Source organism: Salmo salar, chromosome ssa14 (assembly GCF_905237065.1).
Source record: "Salmo salar chromosome ssa14, Ssal_v3.1, whole genome shotgun sequence".
NCBI classification, from domain to species: domain Eukaryota; kingdom Metazoa; phylum Chordata; class Actinopteri; order Salmoniformes; family Salmonidae; genus Salmo; species Salmo salar.
The window spans coordinates 94,527,140-94,554,853 of record NC_059455.1 but is presented as its reverse complement, the minus strand read 5'-3'; the positions used below and the strand labels follow the sequence as shown (position 1 = coordinate 94,554,853).

The 27,714-nt window shown below is 44.1% G+C and overlaps 1 protein-coding gene across 3 annotated transcripts; it reads left to right on the top strand.

Moving 5' to 3' along the window:
- Positions 1-769: 769 nt before the first annotated feature.
- On the top strand, positions 770-24,233 carry LOC106570693 (alpha-taxilin). 3 transcript variants are annotated; one of them, XR_006759013.1, is made up of 13 exons: positions 770-876; positions 1,592-1,767; positions 3,570-3,944; positions 4,607-4,698; positions 6,994-7,164; positions 11,940-12,005; positions 12,186-12,314; positions 13,676-13,795; positions 16,316-16,390; positions 16,540-16,632; positions 19,885-19,980; positions 21,001-22,065; positions 22,126-24,233. XR_006759013.1 is itself a non-coding variant. In XM_014143163.2 (12 exons), the coding sequence occupies exons 2-12, from the start codon at positions 1,602-1,604 to the stop codon at positions 21,307-21,309; spliced, it is 1,692 nt and encodes a 563-aa protein (XP_013998638.2). In that variant the 5' UTR covers positions 770-876; positions 1,592-1,601; the 3' UTR covers positions 21,310-24,233. The 3 variants fall into 3 exon arrangements, 1 of the variants encoding a protein (XP_013998638.2); XR_006759014.1 differs by having other exon boundaries at positions 21,001-22,425; positions 22,486-24,233; XM_014143163.2 differs by having other exon boundaries at positions 21,001-24,233.
- The last annotated feature ends 3,481 nt before the right edge of the window (positions 24,234-27,714 follow it).

Here is a 27,714-nt window from a genome sequence, read left to right as displayed (position 1 = left end):
TGTAACATGCTGACCAGACCAGACACGTCGTGTGCGCGACCATCACACAATAAATGTAGAAATCTGTTATTCAATTATTGCACCCACACTGCTCGTGCACGCCAATGAGCGTCTGTGTTGCCAAGGGCTAAAATAGAAGTCAGTTCTATTTCTGACGCAGATCGTGCTGAAAGTCCTGCCTCTCCATCTCCTCATTGGTTTATAGAAGCAGGTACCCACGTGCCTTCTCCTCATTGGTTAAACCCACGTGGGTGATTGAAAGATGAACTGTTTTGCCGGTCGTCGTGGTAATACTATGAAAGTTTAGATGCGATCACCATATAAGTTAAAAGATGAAAAGGCCTGGAAGAAGGAGAGATGACTGGAAATGATTCGGTTGGCCGTTTTATGTGTGGATTAATTGTCGGAGTAGAGGACCTTGTGCATTTCAGGTAAAATAACAACTCAATGTTTATATCCCAGGACAAATTAGCTAGCAACAGCAAGCTAGCTAAATAGGACAAATTAGCTAGCAAGTGCAAGCCAACTAGCTAAATTGCCATACATGTTTAATGCTTTCGACCTGTCCCCAAATTAATGTAATTGGTTCAGAGTTTGTTTTGATATTTTAACCTTGTGTCGTGATCACGTTTGGTGTGGGGGGACAAAATGCATTTATGCAGGATGGCGCACGCGCGCAGCCGTTTTGGGTTCCGTGTTAGATGCCGTTGAATTAACGTTTTTGTAGTTCTGAGTTGAGGGGTTGAACTACATAATATTTTCCCCCCAAGATTGTCAGTTACGCACTTCCGTGGTTCATGACGTGTTTCCTGTGTCGGTTGGCAGGAGGAAACGCAGCAGGCAACACAAGTGTATTTATTGAGTTGGATCAAGAAGGTAATCAGTCATTTTTATTTTCTAATAAAGTACCTAAAGCTTATTCCCAGTATGTATAATGACTGGGCTATATGTGAAGTGTCGTGTTTCTTGGGTGTGTTACATAGCGTAGAGCTAAGATAGCAAGCTAACTTAGCATTTAGCTTTCTAACTAACGTTATCTAAACGGTACGAATTTCTGTTTAAAGTGAAACTAGTTATGCATTTGGTTGCTAAGAGAAGAGGTCTTGTTTCACTTGCTAGACAAAGCTATTAAGTTCACTTACCAAAATGTCAACTATTCGCGTAGTTAGCTACACTTTGGCCGAGTTGAAATTTCACTTCGTTAGCATACCACATATATTTATTCTTTGCTTACTAGCTAGCTGTTGTTCGCCATTTCAGATAAATTAATATTGCTTATGTAAAATGTTTCAACACATTTTCTGGTAAGGTGTACTGTCTTGATTTCCGGTGACCAACTCCACTCCTTGGTGAATGACTGAGTTCACCATACAGTAGAGTTTAGTCCGCTAGCTAACTAATAGTTTTAGACTACACTAACACATCCTCATTGACGTTTGGCAGTTTAATTTGTTGCTTTTCTCAAGCACAGGTACGTGTTATAATCGTTAGCCAACACTTGCGTATTCGGATCTGTAACTCACGCCACAGTTTGACATTTCCCTATACAAATACAGTGCTCGATGAACATTCTGAATAATATCTGTCTCAGACATTTCATCATGAAGGAACAGGACACACAAGAGTCGTCCACGCAGGGCAGTGATGCAGCCCCTGGCACGGGAGAGATGGAGGGAAGCAAGGCGGAAAAAGATGTTACAGACGCTGACAGCCTTAAAGAGCAAGAGCAGGACATGCCTTCACAAGCTGATGGGGATGAAAGTGCAGGTAAAGTTAGGCTGTGTTTCATCGGTTGTCACAGATGTGATGGAACTAATGCCACGTTCATGTGCTAGTCTAGTCAGAACTAGGTAACTGAAATTTTTCACCTGCTATAACTGGTTGAATGCGGCATGTGTATAACTACAACCAGTAGGCAAGTCTGAAAATGTCAGAGTTCCAACTAGCATGTGAACGCGGCATAATGGCACTAGTCAAATGCAGTCATTTTACAGTGGACTTCTTGTGACTGGGCTGGCTCTTTCTCTCTCTAGCGTTGAATAGCTATCACTGCTCCTATCCACAAAGTCAAGTCTGGCAGTATTCAAATAATGAACATACCTCCTCCAGCTCTCAACTGAGCTGGGAACTTTCAACAACACTCATGACACTGAATTTCTACGTCCATATAGGCAGGACTGTTACGACCGCAGAGTATCACAACTATGGCAGCAGCATAGCTATACATTGTGACGTTGATATGTGAAGGCTTCCATACAGCCGTTACACCATAGCTAGTGTAAAGCACATTTTTCAACTAACCTTTACATGGCAGTTACCACTGAGGTGAAAGAAATGGTAAGAGGACGCCGTACCGGGAAAAAACGTGAGCCTATCACAAAAATTAAAACATTACTGGCTGTAACTCGCATGAAAGCGGAGTGAATGGACTTGAAAACATATGGAAATACGCTCCCAAATGTGAAGTGGATTCGACGATAACAGTTACATTTTGCCACAGCGTAGATGTGTGTTCGAGACGCGCGCAGACAGCAGTGGCCTATTTGACAATCACTGAATGTCATTCATTGTAACAATGTCTCTTTCCATTCATCAATGGCAGGTGTGCAGTTCTATGGATACAGGATGAACGTGTGCAGGTAGCCAGGCTTACAGGATCCCTGTGAAGCGTGTTTTTATTTTTTAATTTTTTTTGACAATTGGATGAAAAATGTCTAGCTAGTTTCATGGCACAATAAAATATTACATTTTAAAAGTTAAATGACACATCTTTACTATTAGATCAACTGAGTTCCTTTTTAAATGATTAGGGATTCTATATGGAATTATATCATTAGGCCCATAACAATTTTTCATAAAAGACCTCCCTTACCGGGAAGAAAAAAAATCTACTTTCGCCCCTGCTTACTTCTCAGCTTGGAACGTACCAATGTCTTCTCAACTCCCATCGCTAGTAGCAGGTGGAATTTAGAAAATATTCACTTTTGTTAATACATGAAATACATTTTTGCTCCATGAGGTCAATGTGTACGTCGCCATATTGTCTGTTTCAGACGTTCTCTGATTGGTGGAGACCGGTGGGTGCAGCTCGTCATGAGCACTGCTCCGAAATCAGGCGTCTCTTTGAATGACACTCACCAGTCTTGATCAATGAGTGATCTGAAAGAGAACATTTGGCGGTGTACACATTGTTGGATTTAATTTAATAACAGAGTATTTTCTAAATTCTAACGTTCCACCTGCAACTAGCGATGGGAGTTGGAAGACACCGGTATGTTCCAAGTAAAGAATGAAGTGAAGTATTACCATGTAAAGGTTAAATTGCTGCCTTTGCTTTACATCAGGTGTATGGAAGAACTCCCATGTCACCGTTTCCAAAGTGTAGCTAGCAGTGCAGCTTTGTGGGTTCTTTCTTTCTTTCTTGTTCTTGGAGTGTTTGTTTTCTTTGTTTATTATAATTCATTTTTGTTTTCCCCCTTGTTGTTCTTACATACTTCAAAGTCCAATAAGTAATTGTTATTGCTGCATTTAATTATTTTTTAACATCTTTCTCTCCGTCCTGTGTCTAGTGGCTGCCGTTTCCAACACAGCAGAGTCTGCAGCCGTCCCCACGGTCCCACCTGTAGCAGACCCTGTACCCCTCCCAGTCTCCACTGTAGGAGACCCTGTACCAGTCTCCACTATAACGGCGGTGGTGTCGTCTCAGTGTGACATGGCTGAGGAGCTGAGCCGCCAGCTGGAGGACATCCTCAACACCTACTGCCTGGAGGACAACGGGGAGGACGGAGTTAACCTGCCCAATGGCCAATCACACTGCCCCGTGCTCAATGGCCTGGCCAATGAGAAGGAGTTAGATGTCAAGCCGGGGGAGGTCAAAGTGAACGCCAGCGGAGTGGAGAAGGAGAAAGTGAGGATTCAAGAGAAGAAGAAGGTGAAGGGTCTGGGTAAGGACTGGTTCTGTTACTCTGTCTGAAACCAATCCCTCCTGGGGTTCTGTTACTCTGTCTGTAAACCAATCCCTCCTGGGGTTCTGTTACTCTGTCTGAAACCAATCCCTGGGGTTCTGTTACTCTGTCTGAAACCAATCCCTCCTGGGGTTCTGTTACTCTGTCTGAAACCAATCCCTCCTGGGGTTCTGTTACTCTGTCTGAAACCAATCCCTCCTGGGGTTCTGTTACTCTGTCTGAAACCAATCCCTCCTGGGGTTCTGTTACTCTGTCTGAAACCAATCCCTCCTGGGGTTCTGTTACTCTGTCTGAAACCAATCCCTCCTGGGGTTCTGTTACTCTGTCTGAAACCAATCCCTCCTGGGGTTCTGTTACTCTGTCTGAAACCAATCCCTCCTGGGGCGTATTCCTAGATGCTTGTCATTGATCTGAAATGATTGGCTGCGTGTTGGTCAGTGGCCTCCAATCCTGGAGACCGACTATGGTCTTCAGGACCAGGATTGGTCACTAATATCTAGCTGTCATCCATCAGATTCTTTTAGTCTTCCATGTGGTGGCTAGGAGTTTAAGGCTGTACAGCTTCCCGTTGTGTGTTGCTGAGTCCCAGTTGTGATGAGGTGGTGTTGCACTGAATGTGTTCCCCCTCCTGTGTGTTGCAGGTAAAGAGATCACCCTGCTGATGCAGACCCTGAACACTCTGAGTACACCAGAGGAGAAACTGGCAGGCCTCTGTAAGAAGTATGCTGAACTGGTAAGTAGTAACTCTCATAAACGCTTTGAGTCGGGTGTGTTTGATTTAGTTAATATCTTTTAATTTCAGCATGCTAGCCAACCTCTCTTTTCTAGCCTCCGTCTGTGTATCAGACAGTAGTAGTTTGTCTCCTTGTGTTGGGGAATGGTCAGGGCAGTGACCTATAGGGGAATGGTCAGGGCAGGGTGACCTATAGGGGAATGGTCAGGGCAGGGTGACCTATAGGGGAATGGTCAGGGCAGGGTGACCTACAGGGGAATGGTCAGGGCAGGGTGACCTATAGGGGAATGGTCAGGGCAGGGTGACCTATAGGGGAATGGTCAGGGCAGGGTGACCTATAGGGGAATGGTCAGGGCAGGGTGACCTATAGGGGAATGGTCAGGGCAGGGTGACCTATAGGGGAATGGTCAGGGCAGGGTGACCTATAGGGGAATGGTCAGGGCAGGGTGACACCTATAGGGGAATGGTCAGGGCAGGGTGACCTATAGGGGAATGGTCAGGGCAGGGTGACCCTATAGGGGAATGGTCAGGGCAGGGTGACCCTATAGGGGAATGGTCAGGGCAGGGTGACCTATAGGGGAATGGTCAGGGCAGGGTGACCTATAGGGGAATGGTCAGGGCAGGGTGACCTATAGGGGAATGGTCGCAGGGTGACCTATAGGGGAATGGTCAGGGCAGGGTGACCTATAGGGGAATGGTCAGGGCAGGGTGACCTATAGGGGAATGGGCAGGGTGACCTATAGGGGAATGGTCAGGGCAGGGTGACCTATAGGGGAATGGTCAGGGCAGGTGACCTATAGGGGAATGGTCAGGGCAGGGTGACCTATAGGGGAATGGTCAGGGCAGGGTGACCTATAGGGGAATGGTCAGGGCAGGGTGACCTATAGGGGAATGGTCAGGGCAGGGTGACCTATAGGGGAATGGTCAGGGTGACCTATAGGGGAATGGGCAGGGTGACCTATAGGGGAATGGGCAGGGTGACCTATAGGGGAATGGGCAGGGCAGGGTGACCCTATAGGGGAATGGGGCAGGGTGACCTATAGGGGAATGGTCAGGGCAGGGTGACCTAATGGGGAATGGTCAGGGCAGGGTGACGCCTATAGGGGAATGGTCAGGGCAGGGTGACCTATAGGGGAATGGTCAGGGCAGGGTGACCTATAGGGGAATGGTCAGGGCAGTGACCTATAGGGGAATGGTCAGGGCAGTGACCTATAGGGGAATGGCCAGGCAGGGTGACCTATAGGGGAATGGGCAGGGCAGGGTGACCCTATAGGGGAATGGTCAGGGCAGGGTGACCTATAGGGGAATGGTCAGGGCAGGGTGACACCTATAGGGGAATGGTCAGGGCAGGGTGACACCTATAGGGGAATGGTCAGGGCAGGGTGACACCTATAGGGGAATGGTCAGGGCAGGGTGACACCTATAGGGGAATGGTCAGGGCAGGGTGACCTATTGGGGAATGGTCAGGGCAGGTGACGCCTATAGGGGAATGGTCAGGGCAGGGTGACCCTATAGGGGAATGGTCAGGGCAGGGTGACACCTATAGGGGAATGGTCAGGGCAGGGTGACACCTATAGGGGAATGGTCAGGGCAGGGTGACACCTATAGGGGAATGGTCAGGGCAGGGTGACCTATAGGGGAATGGTCAGGGCAGGGTGACCTATAGGGGAATGGTCAGGGCAGGGTGACCTATAGGGGAATGGTCAGGGCAGGGTGACCTATAGGGGAATGGTCAGGGCAGGGTGACCCTATAGGGGAATGGGGGCAGGGTGACCTATAGGGGAATGGTCAGGGCAGGGTGAACCTATAGGGGAATGGTCAGGGCAGGGTGACCCTATAGGGGAATGGTCAGGGCAGGGTGACCTATAGGGGAATGGTCAGGGCAGTGACACCTATAGGGGAATGGTCAGGGCAGGGTGACCTATAGGGGAATGGTCAGGGCAGGGTGACGCCTATAGGGGAATGGTCAGGGCAGGGTGACCTATAGGGGAATGGTCGGGGCAACTGGCTGATGGAGCAACACAGAGGGGAAACTGCTGTACGGTGTCTTTACTGGACAAGGACATGGCTGACACACCCAGCTTCCCTTGGCAGCCTGACTTGTTTCCCTAGCCTTCCATCAGTAGACTTATAGGGGCCATTTTTTCATTTGGGTGTAATTGAACAGCTGCAATAGGATTTTCCTGCATTAAACTATTTTCCGTTTGTGCGCCTGCGTGTCCGTTTGTGTGCGTGTCCTTGTGTGTGTGTTGTGTGCATTCGTCCCCCTGTGTGTGTGTTTGCGCGTGTGTTTAGCTGGAGGAGCAGCGGAACAATCGGAAGCAAATGCGTGTCCTGCAGAAGAAACAGTCTCAGCTGGTGCAGGAGACGGACCACCTGAGGAACGAACACAGCAAGGCCATCCTGGCACGCAGCAAACTGGAGTCACTATGTAGGGAGCTGCAGAGACACAACCGCACACTCAAGGTAAAGGATCGTGAAGCCGGTGCACAGTACGCTTTCAGACCTGCAAACATGCACGCATTTTGCGTACCAGCTACGCAATTCTCTGTCCATGTACGAGATCCGAGTTAGAAGTACGTAGAAATGAATAGGGCCGGATAAAACATTTTTTATTTTTATATTTTAATATCCACTGAGTGAACCTAACGTCCCGATTCTCGAGCTGCAACACACAGACATGTACGGCGTTTGTCAACGGACATGGAGATGAATACATCATTATTGGACATAGCTGCCCCGTGGCTGCCCGGTGGCTGCCCCATGTTTGCCCCTCCTCCTGTTGTGATGCTGAGTTTGCCGGCTGTCGGCTGTACGTAAACACTTGTACAAATCTCTTTTGGACTTCGTGTGTTGTGGGAAGGTAAACACTAATTGTTTGAAGCTAACATTAGTAGAACAGAAGATGGACATTCAGTGGGCTCTGAAGTTCCAGCAGTTCACTCGCATTTGCTAGTGAAAGAAATGAAATGCAAATACGAAAAATAACTGGTCGCATTTGTGCGAGTGTGATACATTTAATTGTGCGTCCCATTTAGTTGTATTTTCCACGTAACATTACGAGGATCACGCAACCTGATTAGACTGTAATTATGATCCACATCACAAAAAGCATTACAAAAGTATAATCAAAAATAAATATAAACATTTTGGCATTAAATGGAGGCGGGAGTTTAGAAGATTGCGCGATGAAGAATGATTGATTGTCCAGTGGGGTTGCACATTTTGGGGAATATTCAGAGGTGGAAACATTCCATGGGAGTATATGGGAATTAACAGAAATGTATGCAAATTAATATGAATACCATTTAAATGTAGATATTTTTTGCATTGCATATATTTACCATATCATATGGAGACATAAACCTTTTACCTTATCATAAGTAGACATAAACCTTTTACCTTATCATAAGTAGACATAAACCTTTTACCTTATCATAAGTAGACATAAACCTTTTACCTTATCATAAGTAGACATAAACCTTTTACCTTATCATAAGTAGACATAAACCTTTTACCTTATCATATGGAGACATAAACCTTTTACCTTATCATAAGTAGACATAAACCTTTTACCTTATCATAAGTAGACATAAACCTTTTACCTTATCATAAGTAGACATAAACCTTTTACCTTATCATAAGTAGACATAAACCTTTTACCTTATCATAAGTAGACATAAACCTTTTACCTTATCATATGTAGACATAAACCTTTTACCTTATCATAAGTAGACATAAACCTTTTACCTTATCATAAGTAGACATAAACCTTTTACCTTATCATATGGAGACATAAACCTTTTACCTTATCATAAGTAGACATAAACCTTTTACCTTATCATAAGTAGACATAAACCTTTTACCTTATCATAAGTAGACATAAACCTTTTACCTTATCATAAGTAGACATAAACCTTTTACCTTATCATATGTAGACATAAACCTTTTACCTTATCATATGTAGACATAAACCTTTTACCTTATCATAAGTAGACATAAACCTTTTACCTTATCATAAGTAGACATAAACCTTTTACCTTATCATAAGTAGACATAAACCTTTTACCTTATCATAAGTAGACATAAACCTTTTACCTTATCATATGGAGACATAAACCTTTTACCTTATCATAAGTAGACATAAACCTTTTACCTTATCATAAGTAGACATAAACCTTTTACCTTATCATATGGAGACATAAACCTTTTACCTTATCATAAGTAGACATAAACCTTTTACCTTATCATAAGTAGACATAAACCTTTTACCTTATCATAAGTAGACATAAACCTTTTACCTTATCATAAGTAGACATAAACCTTTTACCTTATCATATGGAGACATAAACCTTTTACCTTATCATAAGTAGACATAAACCTTTTACCTTATCATAAGTAGACATAAACCTTTTACCTTATCATAAGTAGACATAAACCTTTTACCTTATCATATGGAGACATAAACCTTTTACCTTATCATAAGTAGACATAAACCTTTTACCTTATCATAAGTAGACATAAACCTTTTACCTTATCATAAGTAGACATAAACCTTTTACCTTATCATAAGTAGACATAAACCTTTTACCTTATCATATGGAGACATAAACCTTTTACCTTATCATAAGTAGACATAAACCTTTTACCTTATCATAAGTAGACATAAACCTTTTACCTTATCATATGGAGACATAAACCTTTTACCTTATCATAAGTAGACATAAACCTTTTACCTTATCATATGGAGACATAAACCTTTTACCTTATCATAAGTAGACATAAACCTTTTACCTTATCATATGGAGACATAAACCTTTTACCTTATCATATGGAGACATAAACCTTTTACCTTATCATAAGTAGACATAAACCTTTTACCTTATCATAAGTAGACATAAACCTTTTACCTTATCATAAGTAGACATAAACCTTTTACCTTATCATAAGTAGACATAAACCTTTTACCTTATCATATGTAGACATAAACCTTTTACCTTATCATATGTAGACATAAACCTTTTACCTTATCATAAGTAGACATAAACCTTTTACCTTATCATATGGAGACATAATTGCAAATGATTAAATCCTTTCGTATTGACCTTTAATTAAATGACTTGACTCGTCACATGGGATGATTTCACTGAACAACCAAAGAAAGGGAATATTGAATGATCCCCAATGATCCATCGCATCTCCCAAAAAATGTTTTCAACATCTGTAAAATGATAGTCTAGAAACTAAAGCTTTGGTTGTCTTCCTCTCAGGCTTCCATGTCTTCTCCCTGGACCTCCTCAATATCCACCTCTTGAACATCAGACTCTGACGGCCTCATCTTCACTGTCACTTTCCAACCTTGTTGAGGATGGCTCGTTGTAAGGCTCAAAAAGCCTCAAATGTACAGATGTAGTTAAGCAGTTAGATTAAATAACTCCTTTGCAAGATAAATGTTTTAAAATGAAATGTGTATGGAAGCAGGTGAATTAACACTCCTCAGTTAGCAGGCTCAAGCAAGCTAAAACCCACATGGTAGCAAAAACTAACTAGCAGAAATTGTTAAAAAGTTAGGAATGATTTAAACACACTTTGCTGTAGGCTGCTATTTACTAGTTAACAAAAATCATGTATGTCATATAAAATATATTCACCCCACCCAGTATTGTAATCAAAACTTACCAGAAAGCATGTAGTCCTTGGCTCAGACAGTGTATTAGTGTGGGCTCAATAGCATCTCATTAGTGTGCAAGATCTTGAGAATCAGCTGTACATGTGATGGAAGAATGCACTGTGCATGCAGAGGGTTGCAATTCCATTGAATTGGTGATAGCTTTACCAAAATATGCCACAAGACCTAGAATTGCCTTATGTGTATCCCACACAAAAAGTTCACTGTTATCAGCTAACTTTTTTTGATGAATTTAAGAAACATTCCCAAAATTCCCGGGCTTAACTAAGTTCCCATGAAAATGTCCAGAAATTTCCCAGAAAGTTTCCGACCCTTTGCAACCCTAGTGTCCGGTATTAGCTATAGAGGCAACGCTTCTAAAATGCCTTCGCACTAGATTTGAGATTTTATCAATTTCGAAAATCTCAAATGATGTATGCGCTGCAAAGAAATGAACAGCGGTTGGAGTCCCTTTGCGGTAGCCTGCTGAACGGCGGTCGGAGTCCCTTTGCGGTAGCCTGCTGAACGGCGGTCGGAGTCCCTTTGCGGTAGCCTGCCGAACGGCGGCCGGAGTCCCTTTGCGGTAGCCTGCCGAACGGCGGCCGGAGTCCCTTTGCGGTAGCCTGCCGAACGGCGGCCGGAGTCCCTTTGCGGTAGCCTGCCGAACGCCGGCCGGATTCCCTTTGCGGTAGCCTGCCGAACGGCGGTAGCCTGCTGAACGTGTAGCCAGTTTGCGGTAGCCTGCTGAACGGCGGTCGGATTCCCTTTGCGGTAGCCTGCTGAACGGCGGTCGGAGTCCCTTTGCGGTAGCCTGCCGAACGGCGGCCGGAGTCCCTTTGCGGTAGCCTGCCGAACGCCGGTCGGATTCCCTTTGCGGTAGCCTGCTGAACGGCGGCCGGAGTCCCTTTGCGGTAGCCTGCCGAACGGCGGTCGGAGTCCCTTTGCGGTAGCCTGCCGAACGCCGGTCGGATTCCCTTTGCGGTAGCCTGCTGAACGGCGGCCGGAGTCCCTTTGCGGTAGCCTGCTGAACGGCGGTAGCCAGTTTGCAGTCTGTGTTGATGTGATCATTTTGTTTTTATGTTTTCAAAATGATTTTGCTTTTAGTGTTGATTAGGAACTGTGACTAAAAAGCCAGTAACTTGTGATTGGCCCTGTTTGAGAAGTGACAAGTGTTCCCCTACATAGAGAATAAACTTGGAGGCATGTGCTAAGAAAAACGTCAATGATAATTATCTCCTTTCTACACTGTACATGTAGTGGCATAAACAGACAATCTGTGCTAATTCCACAACATATGTTTATTTTATATGTTCTGTACTTATCAGTATGAATCTTTTATGTTTTGTAAATACCTTTTTCAGAGGACTGAACCAGGTGTGATCCATAATGTTTGTTTAAGCACATGAATCTCCAATTTGCCATGCGCACCTGGTATTCTTAAAAAGTTGGACAGGGTTGGCAGGTCTGGGTCAGCCCTAATGCGAATCAGTTGTCTCAGATTCATGAAGTGAACAGCTTTCTGGAATAAAATGGAGCCATACATTTTAAACTTAACTTTAACCTGCTCTTGCAGGATGACGGGATGCAGCGTGCACGTGTGGAGGAGGAGAAGAGGAAGGAAGTGACATCACACTTCCAGGTGAGCCACTAGCGTCATGTAAAGAGGGGATGAATGTCAAGTCTTTCCTTGATGCCTTGATTTATTGCCGCCATCTTCTCCAATGAGGTGAGAAATCTAGGAAATACTTTGGACGTTCACCCAAGGATTTAACACCTGTTGGTGTCTATTGGGATGTAACATGTGTGTGTGTGTTCCCAGGTGACTCTGAATGACATCCAAGCCCAGATGGAGCAGCATAATGAGAGGAATGCTAGTCTGAGGCTGGAGAACTCTGAGCTGGCAGAGAAGCTCAAGAAACTCATCCAGCAGTACGAACTACGAGAGGAGGTGTGTTTGTCGTGGGGAGAACGGTGTGTTTGTAGTGGGGAGAACGGTGTGTTTGTAGTGGGGAGAACGGTGTGTTTGTAGTGGGGAGAACGGTGTGTTTGTAGTGGGGAGAATGGTGTGTTTGTAGTGGGGAGAATGGTGTGTTTGTAGTGGGGAGAATGGTGTGTTTGTAGTGGGGAGAATGGTGTGTTTGTAGTGGGGAGAATGGTGTGTTTGTAGTGGGGAGAATGGTGTGTTTGTAGTGGGGAGAATGGTGTGTTTGTAGTGGGGAGAATGGTGTGTTTGTAGTGGGGAGAACGGTGTGTTTGTAGTGGGGAGAACGGTGTGTTTGTAGTGGGGAGAACGGTGTGTTTGTAGTGGGGAGAACGGTGTGTTTGTAGTGGGGAGAATGGTGTGTTTGTAGTGGGGGGAATGGTGTGTTTGTAGTGGGGGAGAATGGTGTGTTTGTAGTGGGGAGAATGGTGTGTTTGTAGTGGGGAGAATGGTGTGTTTGTAGTGGGGAGAATGGTGTGTGTTTGTAGTGGGGAGAATGGTGTGTGTTTGTAGTGGGGAGAATGGTGTGTGTTTGTAGTGGGGAGAATGGTGTGTGTTTGTAGTGGGGAGAATGGTGTGTGTTTGTAGTGGGGAGAATGGTGTGTGTTTGTAGTGGGGAGAATGGCGTGTGTTTGTAGTGGGGAGAACGGCGTGTGTTTGTAGTGGGGAGAACGGCGTGTGTTTGTAGTGGGGAGAACGGCGTGTGTTTGTAGTGGGGAGAACGGCGTGTGTTTGTAGTGGGGAGAACGGCGTGTGTTTGTCGTGGGGAGAACGGCGTGTGTGTGTCGTGGGGAGAACGGCGTGTGTGTGTCGTGGGGAGAACGGCGTGTGTGTGTCGTGGGGAGAACGGCGTGTGTTTGTCGTGGGGAGAACGGCGTGTGTTTGTCGTGGGGAGAACGGCGTGTGTTTGTCGTGGGGAGAACGGGCGTGTGTGTTTGTCGTGGGGAGAACGGCGTGTGTGTTTGTCGTGGGGAGAACGGCGTGTGTGTTTGTCGTGGGGAGAACGGCGTGTGTGTTTGTCGTGGGGAGAACGGCGTGTGTGTTTGTCGTGGGGAGAACGGCGTGTGTGTTTGTCGTGGGGAGAACGGCGTGTGTGTTTGTCGTGGGGAGAACGGCGTGTGTGTGTCGTGGGGAGAACGGCGTGTGTTTGTAGTGGGGAGAACGGCGTGTGTGTGTGTTTCTAGGAGGAGCAGGTGGGAGGTCTGCTGCTCTCTGCTAGGACAAGTCCATTGACTTACACATCTAAAGCACAGAAGGTGCAACTGCAGTAAATGTCTGGCCAATGTTGTGGACATGTGAGTGTTAGCCGCCCCTGTCCTTTCTCTCAGCACATTGACAAGGTGTTCAGGCATAAGGAACTGCAGCAACAGCTGGTGGATGCTAAGCTACACCAGGCTCAGGAACTGCTCCTGGAGTCAGAGGACCGCCATCACAGAGAGAAGGACTTTGTGAGTAACAGTCAAATAATACGGTTGTTTGGTTAACGCTCTAGTCAACACATTCAACTCAATGAGTGTATTTATTTCTTTAACATTTTACATGATGCATCTCGTTTTCAAGAGCGTCCAAATGAAGACAAACTATACTTAGTCGCAATAATAATAATAATATGGCAACTAGAGGTCGACCGATTGTGATTTTTCAACGCCGATACCGATTAATCGGCAGATTTTTCTATTTGTGTGTGTGTGTAATAATGACAATTACAACTATTGAATGAACACTCTTATTTTAACTTAATATATTACATAAAATCAATTTAGTCTCAAGTAAAAACTGAAACATGTTCAATTTGGTTTAAATAATGCAAAAACAAAGTGTTGGAGAAGAAAGTAAAAGTGCAATATGTGCCATGTAAGAAAGCTAACGTTTAAGTTCCTTGCTCAGAACATGAGAACATATGAAAGCTGGTGGTTCCTTTTAACATGAGTCTTCAATATTCCCAGGTAAGAAGTTTTAGTTGTAGTTATTATAGGAATTATAGGACTATTTCTCTCTATATCATTTCTATTTCATATACCTTTGACTATTGGATGTTCTTATGGGCACTTTAGTATTTCCAGCCTAATCTCGGGAGTTGATAGGCTTGAAGTCATAAACAGCGCTGTGGATCAAGCTTTGCTAAGAGCTGCTGGAAAACGCAGTAAACTGCTGTTTGAATGAACGCTTACGAGCCTGCTGCTGCCTACCACCACTCAGTCAGACTGCTATGTCAAATCATAGACTTAATTAGAATAAATACACAAATACGAGCCTTTGGTCATTAATGTGGTCAAATTTCGAAAACAAAATGTTTATTTCGGGAACTGAAACCATAAGTGTAAATATTGCTGTTACATTGCACAACCTTCAATGTCATAATTCTGGCAAATTAATTACAGTCTTTGTTGGGAAGAAATTATCTTCACACAGTTCGCAACGAGCCAGGAGGCCCAAACTGCTGCATGTACCCTGACTCTGCTTGCACTGAACGCAAGAGAAGTGACTCAATTTTCCCTAGTTAATATCGCCTACTAACATAAAAGAAATTAAACTAAAAATGCAGGTTTCAAAATATATATTTCTGTGTATTGATTTTAAGGCATTGATGTTTATGGTTAGGTACATTTGTTCAACGATTGTGCTTTTGTTAAATAATCACCCGTTTGGCCAATTCGGAGTAGGCTGTGATTCGATGATAAATTAATAGGCACCGCATTGATCTTTAGAATAATCTTTGTTATGCTGTAGTAAAGGCTAAATCCTTTTGTCCATTACACCAGCCTGTCTGGTATTTATTTACTGTTTACACTGGTCCAAATAATAATAATAATAAAACCCCTCCTTTTTCCTTTATCTCCTTATTGTTGTTATGATTCAATACTTATCTAGGCTTATTTATTTGTTCATGTCATCACACAGCATAGGAGTCATTCATGATTTAGAAATGCAATCAAGCATTTTAGTTTTAAAATGACAAAGCAACCATTGAATAATTAGCTTAAACAATAAATAGGCCTAACCTGTTCCATTTCGGAAATTGCATTCATGAATTAATGCGACTGTTTTTTTTATAGTATTTGCTGTAATAAAGGCTTTAAAAAAAAATTAAAACGTTACAACAGACTCGCTTGTACGCTTATAATTTAGTGTTTACATTGTTCCAAACGGTCAGAAATGTTATTGTAATCTACACAGCACCTGTTTGGCACACACAATATGCCTGCACTGCTGGCTCCTTAACTTTATTCTTCATCTCCAGTATTTTCCACGAGTCACATTTACTCCACGCATCTGACATCCCCTTTACCTCCTGAGCAACCAGTAAACATTCCCGTTTCGAGTGTTAGTGTTCAGAGTTTGTTATAACCAATTTATTGACGTTTATGACAATGCTATAGGTCACATGCATGTGATGTATACATCTGTCATGTAAAGAGAGCAAGAGTTGAGGCAATGTTTTTCCTAAACAAATGAGGGATTTCGGTAACAGAACTTTTAGAAATGGCTCTAATTATGTTACAGCTTCAGTAACATGGACAGCGAGATAAATACTGATGTTCTGTCTGTCGCTGCAACAGGGAGGAGAGACAGACGATGGGTGCTAATCACAGTCACTCGTTGTTTTTTTGGTTTTTAGACGGCACAGCAAGTCTGAGCCCGGCCTGGTACAATCAAATCAATTGCGGTCGGACTCCCTCTAGTCATTTGACTTTGTCTTAATTATTTAATCAAACCGTGTGCTTAAAGCATCAGACAAGCTCAGTGTATATAGTTGATTTGATTTAAAACACAAGATAAATACACGTTTTAAAATTTCGACCAATCATTTGGTCAAAGGAGAAGACGACTCTTGGTAGACCCAATATTTTTTTAATTTTTTTTTTAGTCGAGAAAAGCCCAATCTCATGTCTCTCCAGCTGCTGAAGGAAGAGGTAGTTTCAGACGATGGGTTAGGGTTGGTCTCATGTTGTCTCATGTCTCTCCAGCTGCTGAAGGAAGCGGCAGAGTCTCAGAGGATGTGTGAGCTGATGAAGCAGCAGGAGGTCCATCTCAAACAACAGGTAACTATCTCTCTAGAACTCTGTAGGACAGAGTGGATGCTCTACGATAAACATCCTCGCTGTTTCCGCTGAGCTGTAAAGGTAATATGTGAATGAACTCTCCTCCCTCTGTTCCCCATTTCCCCTCTGTTCCCTGTTTCCCCATCCAGCTGTCCTTATACACAGAGAAGTTTGAGGAGTTTCAGACCACTCTTTCAAAGAGCAACGAGGTGTTCACCACATTCAAACAGGAGATGGAGAAGGTGAGCCTGTGCGTGTGTTAAAATGGAGGCTGACCCATGTTTTAGTCCGCAGACCTGCCAACCTACACACAGTTTGAGGTCAAAGAGCGCTGGTACGAAAAAAACTATCCAGAAAATAGGATTCAAGTTGGTACATTGTTGATTTTTGACTCAACCGTCTGAAGTTGGATCTGAGCCAACTACCCGTAACCATGGTACCGTTTTCTCCCTGGATGACAGCTCTCCACTTTGTTTGTTGATACCACTGATGTGTGAGGGGAAAAATGGAGAACAAACTGTTTGCCAAATACATTTTCCACTATGAATGTGTGTAAGTTAAGCACATAACCCAGGGTTTCCCAAAATCTGTCTAGTGGGTGCACGTTTTGGTTTGTGCCCTAACACTACACAGCTGATGGTAATAGTTAACTAATCATCAAGCGTTGATTATTGTTAGGGTTCAAACCAAAACGTTCACCCCTTGGGATCCCGAGGACCGAGTTCGGTAAACGTTGACATAACCACTTTCATAGTTAGCTCCTTCGCTAAGGCTTCATTACGACAAAAGGTAGTGAGCTACAGCATTTAGTCTACTAAGCAAGAACCATCTTGCCCGCACATGAGTGCCGCGAAGACGGTAGTAGGCGCGAGTGCATTGACGAGCAAGGAGACGTGCGGTACTTCAGTGCGCGTCGCTGCGTGGATGGAAACGGACATGGCAGAAAGCGGTTCTGCTAAATACAGACCTTCAGAAAGTAATGTAACACTGTTAAAGATTAGCAGGCTTTATGTTAACGAATCAGTCCTCTTCTGGAGTTCAACAGTAGGCTGCCAATGATGTCGTGATAATCAGGTCACCGATGACGACAAGGCATGTTGAATGAATGGTAGCCTAGTGGTCGGGTCCCCGGGGGGGTGAGGTCGGGACCCCGGGGGGGTGAGGTCGGGACCCCGGGGGGGTGAGGTCGGGACCCCGGGGGGGTGAGGTCGGGACCCCGGGTGGGTGAGGTCGGGACCCCGGGTGGGTGAGGTCGGGACCCCGGGTGGGTGATCGGGACCCCGGTGGGTGGGTGGGTGAGGTCGGGACCCGGGTGGGTGAGGTCGGGACCCCGGGTGGGTGGGTGGGTGGGTGGGTGAGGTCGGGACCCGGGTGGGTGGGTGGGTGAGGTCGGGACCCGGGTGGGTGGGTGAGGTCGGGACCCGGGTGGGTGGGTGGGTGAGGTCGGGACCCGGGTGGGTGAGGTCGGGACCCCGGGTGGGTGAGGTCGGGACCCCGGGTGGGTGGGTGAGGTCGGGACCCCGGGTGGGTGGGTGAGGTCGGGACCCCGGGTGGGTGGGTGAGGTCGGGACCCCGGGTGGGTGGGTGGGTGGGTGAGGTCGGGACCCCGGGTGGGTGGGTGGGTGAGGTCGGGACCCGGGTTCAGTTGTTTCATATTTCAAATAGTCTACACATACAGTAAGCTAGACTACTACATTACATCCAGTAATTGAATTGATTCTGAATTTTATCGTCAAATAAAACGAAGAAGCCAGTTTTACATTTTCACCGGACTATCTGCATAAAGACGCCTATTATTTCTAAAAGGTTCCTCTTCATGTTCATCTCCAGCAGCACCAACTTCCTGTACGTGAAAATGGTGTGTTTCTGTTGGGGTTTTTTTTTTTTTTTGATACAGGAAGATAAGTGTTTACAATGACATCATCAATCAATTAGCATGCAGCGCCTCCTCTGGTTAAAATCACACCGATGTCCTTGAACACTCATCTTCCTCACTCTTGCTGGAGGTGATGAATATGAAGTTGAAAATGTATGGAATTTCCTTTTTGAATTAGAATAATCATGACCCCTTAAATTTAACCTAGAATAATCCGGACCTTTTATTGAGATCAACTTAATGTAATTTATGATCAAACATAAGACTTCTGTGTTGGCTACATTGTTTGATATCATTTAAGATGCTAGGTTTCAGGAAATGGCAGGTTCAACTTCCTGAGGGGGAGGTTGACTGACCCCTTCCGGACCCCCCCCCCTCACCCAACCGTAGGCCTACAGAGGCTTCATACCCATAGGGGGGACGTGGCCACTCAGATTTGTCCTGTTAAAATACTACAAGCCACCTAGCAATGTTATGAAGTAGGCTTTAGCTATCACAGATAGGTTTCCAACCTTATAACTCAATACCCAGAAGCCATTTCAGGCTATCAATCAAGTTAGAGTAGCTAGCTTGTCTATAAAAATAATGTAAAAAAAATTTAAAGTAAGGAAACACTGTCATTGTAAAAAATGATTTGTTCGTAACTGACTTGCCTAGTTAAATAAAAGTTAAATTAATAAAATACACCAACATAGTCTCTTAATAGGACGTTGGGCCAAACACGAACCAGAACAGCTTCAATGCACCTTGTCATAGATTCTACAAGTGTCTGGAACTCTATTGGAGGGATGAGACACCATTATTCCACGATGTATTCGATCAGTCTGTGTTTTGTTGGTGGTGAAAAACGCTGTTGGGTTGAGATCTGGTGACCTGAGACGGCCATGGCGTATGGTTTACATCGTTTTCATGCTCATCAAACCAGTGACCGCTCATGCCACCCTCATTTACTCCAGTGTTTTCATTATTTTACCTGTAGTTACCTGTATTTTAGCTGGCATGCCTGCTGTCAAGATTGGTAGACTTTAGAAAACCAAGCAATAACTAAATGTACTGAATAAGACTCACATTCCTTTCAGTCTTTTACCCAGATTTTAGCAGAGATGCAGAGAAACATAATTATTGTCTTTAAAAATATATTTATATAACCAACAGCTCAAGATGTATGCTTAGATATGCAGAAAAATATACATAATTTTAGAATTAAGCATACTGATTATGGCTCTGGATTGCAGGGGGAAAAAAGCTATTTCAGGTGTTTAAAAAAATGCAAAATTAATGATTCTCCCCCCCCCCCAGCCATCCTCATGTACTTTGTGATTATACATTTCAGTGTATTTCTAGTTAGTTGCTGAGAGGCAGCCAATTACCAAGTACCCATAAGTCTATAGACTACTGAGGCAGTCTTCTGCCAACATCATATTATTAGGCAACAACAAAAAAAGGTGCATGCCAAATGATTTGTGAGGTGTGGGTGTTGCACGTGCGCCGTAGTGGGGCTGGGGGTGCCGCCGCCACCACCCTGAAGTGGTACTCATAAAAATGATTCCCGGGTTGGCAGGTCTGTGTCTATCTTCATTGTAGTCCGTGGTCATGTGACCTGTTTTGTGTCCTTTAGATGACAAAGAAGATCAAGAAGCTGGAGAAGGAGACGACCATGTATCGCTCCAGGTGGGAGAGCAGCAACAAGGCCCTGCTGAATATGGCTGAGGAGGTAGGCTGCACTCAGGATTTAGATCAATGAACGTGGCTGAGGAGGTAGGCTGCACTCAGGATTTAGATCAATGAATGTGGCTGAGGAGGTAGGCTGCACTCAGGATTTAGATCAATGAACGTGGCTGAGGAGGTAGGCTGCACTCAGGATTTAGATCAATGAACGTGGCTGAGGAGGTAGGCTGCACTCAGGATTTAGATCAATGAACGTGGCTGAGGAGGTAGGCTGCACTCAGGATTTAGATCAATGAACGTGGCTGAGGAGGTAGGCTGCACTCAGGATTTAGATCAATGAATGTGGCTGAGGAGGTAGGCTGCACTCAGGATTTAAATCAATGAACGTGGCTGAGGAGGTAGGCTGCACTCAGGATTTAGATCAATGAACGTGGCTGAGGAGGTAGGCTGCACTCAGGATTTAGATCAATGAACGTGGCTGAGGAGGTAGGCTGCACTCAGGATTTAGATCAATGAACGTGGCTGAGGAGGTAGGCTGCACTCAGGATTTAGATCAATGAACGTGGCTGAGGAGGTAGGCTGCACTCAGGATTTAGATCAATGAACGTGGCTGAGGAGGTAGGCTGCACTCAGGATTTAGATCAATGAACGTGGCTGAGGAGGTAGGCTGCACTCAGGATTTAGATCAATGAACGTGGCTGAGGAGGTAGGCTGCACTCAGGATTTAGATCAATGAACGTGGCTGAGGAGGTAGGCTGCACTCAGGATTTAGATCAATGAACGTGGCTGAGGAGGTAGGCTGCACTCAGGATTTAGATCAATGAATGTGGCTGAGGAGGTAGGCTGCACTCAGGATTTAGATCAATGAACGTGGCTGAGGAGGTAGGCTGCACTCAGGATTTAGATCAATGAATGTGGCTGAGGAGGTAGGCTGGACTCAGGATTTAGATTAATGAACATGGCTGAGGTGGTAGGCTGGACTTTTAGATTAGTGTGAGTGTGCGTTTTTGTTTTGTTGTGTAAAGTACAAGGTGTCTGTGACTGACTCTGTGTGTGTGTTCCCTAGAAAACTCTGCAGGAGCGTGAGTTTGACAGCCTCCAGGGGAAGGTAGGGAGGCTGGAGAAGCTTTGTCGGGCGTTGCAGAACGAACGCAACGAACTCAGCAAAAAGGTCCAGGACCTGAGCGCCGGCCCCGAGGACGACACCAACCCAGGAGATGAATCCACCTCCCTCCCCCCCATAGACTCCCAGGAGCCCAGCCCAGACCCTGACGACACCACCACCCCTAGCTCCCCCACACCCTGCTGCCACTTCAGCCCAGAGTTGGACACTGAGAACCAGGCCTGTGCAGTCCCCCTCACTGCCCAGGAATGAAACCTCTCGCCTGGGCAACAACGCTCACACTCTCCTCTTCACCAACCAACTACCAGCCTGCAAGCCAAGCCACGACTAATGTAGGCTTCAAGAGTGTGGGTGTGTGTAATTCCCTCAGGAATAAGATGAAGTTGTCCCCAAACCACAGATCTAGGATCAGTTTCCATTTCGTCCAGCCTAATTTAAAACCCAATAGGGCGGTGCAAGAAAATCTGGTCCTGGATCTGCAGTCAGGTAGCAGCTTCTACTTACTCTGGTTCTCCCCCCTGGAGAGTTGAAGGTGATGTCAGTCAGGGAAGATTGTGCCGCCTTGAAGGTTCTTATCCTGCGTTTTGGTCTTTTGTCCATTCCTTTGAGAACTCCTGTACACAATGTTCATGTAAATCACAAGCTAAAGAAAGTCTGTGCCCCAAATGTCACCCTATTCCCTAAATAGTGCCCTATATTTCACCAGAACCCTAGATAATGTTGGACCAGAAGAGTATTTAGTAGGTGTGTCTCCATCGGTCTTTTTGTGTGTGTGTGTGTGTGTGTCTGTCATATAGAGAGACGGTGAAGCTGCAGATGTCTGGCCACAGTTGGACTTCAACCCAGAGCATCATCATCAGTGTGTATATCTCTAGGTTGGGGATGTCTTGAAAATAGGCACTTTCTTTCATTCTGTTCTAGATATCGTTGTTTATCCCAGAACCAGAGGTCCAGAGCGTTAGTGGATTCATTCTGTTCTAGATATCGTTGTTTATCCCAGAACCAGAGGTCCGGAGCTTCAATGGATTCATTCTGTTCTAGATATCGTTGTTTATCCCAGAACCAGAGGTCCAGAGCGTTAGTGGATTCATTCTGTTCTAGATATCGTTGTTTATCCCAGAACCAGAGGTCCAGAGCGTTAGTGGATTCATTCTGTTCTAGATATCGTTGTTTATCCCAGAACCAGAGGTCCAGAGCGTTAGTGGATTCATTCTGTTCTAGATATCGTTGTTTATCCCAGAACCAGAGGTCCAGAGCGTTAGTGGATTCATTCTGTTCTATATATCGTTGTTTATCCCAGAACCAGAGGTCCAGAGCGTTAGTGGATTCATTCTGTTCTAGATATCGTTGTTTATCCCAGAACCAGAGGTCCAGAGCGTTAGTGGATTCATTCTGTTCTAGATATCGTTGTTTATCCCAGAACCAGAGGTCCAGAGCGTTAGTGGATTATGTACGTATTCTTTAGGAATTTTGCACAATCGGTGGATCCACACAAAGTACTCTTAAACCAGGGGTGTGTAATCTCTAGGAACCAACAGGAAGCAAATAAGGCAAACCAGGGAAGGGACTGATCTGAACTTGTCCAATAAGAAACTTGTTTTCCGTTGCAAAATGTTACGCTACGGTGTGCACTACTGAATACACCTGTGTTTTGGTTTGTTTCTTTATATCATGTTACACAGCAAGAGTTTGTAGACTGTTTGATATGTTAACACCAGTGTATCTAATGGAGAAACACCACGATAGATAGATGGATGGATGGATGGATAGATATATATCAGTCACATGTTTTCTTAATTGTTAAGTAATTGAGATTTTTTTTTGTTCGTCATCATTCCCACAATATGCATGTATCCATTCCACACGCTCATATTCCTTGTTTTCAAATTTAATTCTACAACATTTGATCCCATGGAATGTTTTTCATGCTGCCTTTCCTTGCTATCATGACCATGTATATGTTTAAGATGTAAGATTCCATAACCACTGAAACAGATATTGAAATGTACTGACCAAGGTGGCTACCAATAATGAATTCCTGTGTGTGGGTGAGTATACGCATCTTAGCAAGATTGTTGAATCACAACTCGGATAGTTCGATTTGTTAATCAGGTGCAGTAATAAAATATTTTAACTGATATTTCTATGCAACCCCAGCCTCGCTATTTAGTTTTGTGGCAGTTTGATTTGACAAGAACTTAACAGAGAATGTATTATCCGCTCCAGTCCTCGACACACTGTCCTGGGGTGTATTCACTAAGAACCAAACGTTAGGAAACAGAATGTAATCGGGAGGGAACTACCTGAATTCATCCAATAGAAACTTGTTTTCGGTTGTAAAATGGTTTGTGAAGGTGTACACACTAATGAATACACCCCCAGACGTAAACACTCAGCTGACCCGAACTACAGATCTAGGATCAGATTACTCTAGCCCATTCCTAACCACAGATCTAGGATCAGAATACTCTAGCCCATTCCTAACCACAGATCTAGGATCAGAATACTCTAGCCCATTCCTAACCACAGATCTAGGATCAGAATACTCTAGCCCATTCCTAACCACAGATCTAGGATCAGAGTACTCTAGCCCATTCCTAACCACAGATCTAGGATCAGAATACTCTAGTCCATTCCTAACCCTGACCATTGGGAAGGTGAAACAACTGACCCTGTATCAGTGGTTAGTGGCAATGTCTACCTTCTCCTATATAAACCGTGTAGTGTTCAAGTTGACATGGTTATGACTGGTGCCAGTCAGTGTGTTACCCATACTGTTTTAAAAAAGGAAGACTAATTTTCTCTTCTGTACACTTGTTGAACAGGAAGTTTATTTTCACTATCAAGAGTTATGTCGGAAAAAGAATAGGTGAAATTATTTCAATGAAAGTCTGCATAAATTGTCTTTCTGTCGTGTACACTTGCTGTGTCTTCCATGTTTCAGATTGTAGTCCAGGTCCGGGGGCTGCAGTTTGAGGAATGCAATATTTGTCTTTAAACTTATTTCTTTCATAATCACACAGTTTATCGTAATCACAAGACAACCCTTATTTCCTTTGTCTCCTAACACTGACTCAGCCATGTTGATCAATAACCAAATAGTGTTTCTATTTTCCTATACTTTTGTCTTATCCTGTGTACTTTAATTACTCGCTCATTAAAATATGTATCTGTTATGTGATTTCGTAATGGGTCTTTTATTTTTGACCCCCTATCGAAAGCTGCTATTTCGCTCTCTGGGGTTTTGATTTAGGGGTGAGAATGATTTAAAAATATTTGCTGCAATTACTGAGACATTTCACCATTTGACTTTGAATAACTTTACACTTCACCTGGCTACCACTGTACAACTTTTTCAAAGGCCTGTCCTGTGAATATTGTGAAGGTTTATCACATGCCATTATGAATTTATTCTAGTGACTTTAACTCAGAGCAAAATGCGCCTTTCAGAACGGTCATGCTGGTTTCACCGGAAGTACGGTCATTCCATTTCCGCTTTCGCCCTGGTGCTAAGCAACACGAGTCCTCGTCTTTTCTCGTTTTTTGGGGGGAGAAATAACGATTACAACGGATAAAGCGGACAAGGGTAAAGCTTTTGGCGATGATGAGTATATCCGATTTAAATGTCATTAGTCACCCATCAAAGTGCTAAACTTTGCTAGGATTTTCTGTACAATGTCAGTGTTTATATGCTAACCAGTTAGCCACGGAGAGAACTAGTTAACGTTGACCATAAGTGTCTCCCTGGAAAACACTTCACTCAGTACTGGGACACGTCTTCGTCAATGATGAAACAACTAGATATTCCTAATGTTTATTGTTCACATTTCTAACTAAAGTGGTCCCATATGTTTGATAACCATGTATACTGAACAAAAATATAAACGCAACAATTTATAAGATTTTTACTGAGCTCTGCTCACTAACAGGGATGTAAACACATTTGTGCACAACATTTTATATAAATAACCTTTTTTGTGCGTATGGAATATTTCTGCTATCTTTTATTTCAGCTGATGACACATGGGACCAACACTTTACATGTTGGGTTTATATTTTACTCCAGTGATGGCGCCTTGCAGTTATTCCGTTACAAGATGTTAGCTTTACATTTTAACACTATGGACACATAAAGGTATTGGCAATTAACTCATCATAAGCGATAGCCACCTTAAACACACGTCATTTTGTTGTTTCATAGATAGTTTGCTGGATACTTGGCAGTTTGCTAGCATTGTAGGTGGCTAGCCAGAATATATCACATCCTGACGCTCAGTGCTGGGGAAACTACTCAATTGTCATACCTGAGTAAAAGTATAGATACCTTAATATAAAATGACTCAAGTAAAAGTGGTCAACCAGTAAAATACTACTTGAGTAAAAGTCTAAAAGTATTTGGTTTTAAATACACTTAAGTATCAAAAGTAAAAGTATAAATAATTTCAAGTTCCTTATATTAAGCAAACCAGACAGCACAATTGTCTTTTTTTCTTTTTTTTTTAAATGTATTGACCCGACCCAAGCCATAAGACTCCTGAACAGGTAACCAAATGGCTACCTGGACTATCTGCATTGTGTGCCCCCCCCCCCCCCCCCCAACCCCTCTTTTACTCTACTGCTACTCTCTGTTCATCACATATATGCATAGTCACTTTAACCATATCTACATGTACATACTACCTCAATCAGCCTGACTAACCGGTGTCTGTATATAGCCTCGCTACTGTTATTTTTCACTGTCTTTTTACTGTTGTTTTATTTCTTTACTTACCTATTGTTCACCTAATACCTTTTTTGCACAATTGGTTAGAGCCCGTAAGTAAGCATTTCACTGTATGGTCTACTACACCTGTTGTATTCAGCATTTCACTGTGAGGTCTACTACACCTGTTGTATTCAGCATTTCACTGTGAGGTCTACTACACCTGTTGTATTCAGCATTTCACTGTGAGGTCTACTACACCTGTTGTATTCAGCATTTCACTGTAAGGTCTACTACACCTGTTGTATTCAGCATTTCACTGTGAGGTCTACTACACCTGTTGTATTCAGCATTTCACTGTGAGGTCTACTACACCTGTTGTATTCAGCATTTCACTGTGAGGTCTACTACACCTGTTGTATTCAGCATTTCACTGTGAGGTCTACTACACCTGTTGTATTCAGCATTTCACTGTGAGGTCTACTACACCTGTTGTATTCAGCATTTCACTGTGAGGTCTACTACACCTGTTGTATTCAGCATTTCACTGTGAGGTCTACTACACCTGTTGTATTCTGCATTTCACTGTAAGGTCTACTACACCTGTTGTATTCTGCATTTCACTGTGAGGTCTACTACACCTGTTGTATTCAGCATTTCACTGTAAGGTCTACTACACCTGTTGTATTCAGCATTTCACTGTAAGGTCTACACCTGTTGTATTCGGCGCACGTGACAAACTTTGATTTGATAGCTAGAGGCACTCTCCAACATCATTTGCAAACTAAGCATTTCTGTTTAGTAAGTCTGCCAGATCAGAGGCAGTAGAAATGACCAGGGATGTTCTCTGTTTAGTGAGTCCTCCAGATCAGAGGCAGTAGAAATGACCAGGGATGTTCTCTGTTTAGTGAGTCCTCCAGATCAGAGGCAGTAGAAATGACCAGGGATGTTCTCTGTTTAGTGAGTCCTCCAGATCAGAGGCAGTAGAAATGACCAGGGATGTTCTCTGTTTAGTGAGTCCTCCAGATCAGAGGCAGTAGAAATGACCAGGGATGTTCTCTTGATAAGTGTGTGAATTGGACAATTTTCCTGTCCAAATGTAACAAGTACTTTTGGGTATCAGGGAAAATGTATAATTTTCTTTGGCAATGTAGTGAAGTAAAAGTAGGCAAAAATATAAATAGTAAATTAACCCCAAAAAACTACTAAGTAAAAATAGTTTAAAGTACTACTTAAGTACTTTACACCACTGCTTACGCTTGCGTACGGCTGCACTGGGGTCGGATAAAAATTCTGTTTAGATTAAGACGCCGCGGAGCCGGCACGAGATACGACTCAGAAAACGTACCTCAACCCGGGGACGAAAACGTACCTCAGCCCAGGGACGAAAACGTACCTCAGCCCAGGGATAGTTACTGCGTTGTGCTACAAGTTGTCCCGTTATCCTGTTACACCGAGAAGATTGAGCGACTGACTGCCTCTGATCTGGAGGACTCACTAAACAGAGAACATCCCTGGTTGTCCCTACTGCCTCTGATCTGGAGGACTCCCTAAACAGAGAACATCCCTGGTCGTCCCTACTGCCTCTGATCTGGAGGACTCACTAAACAGAGAACATCCCTGGTCATCCCTACTGCCTCTGATCTGGAGGACTCACTAAACAGAGAACATCCCTGGTCATCTCTACTGCCTCTGATCTGGCAGACTCACTAAACAGAGAACATCCCTGGTCATCCCTACTGCATCTGATCTGGCGGACTCACTAAACAGAGAACATCCCTGGTCGTCCCTACTGCCTCTGATCTGGAGGACTCACTAAACAGAGAACATCCCTGGTCGTCCCTACTGCCTCTGATCTGGAGGACTCACTAAACAGAGAACATCCCTGGTCGTCCCTACTGCCTCTGATCTGGAGGACTCACTAAACAGAGAACATCCCTGGTCGTCCCTACTGC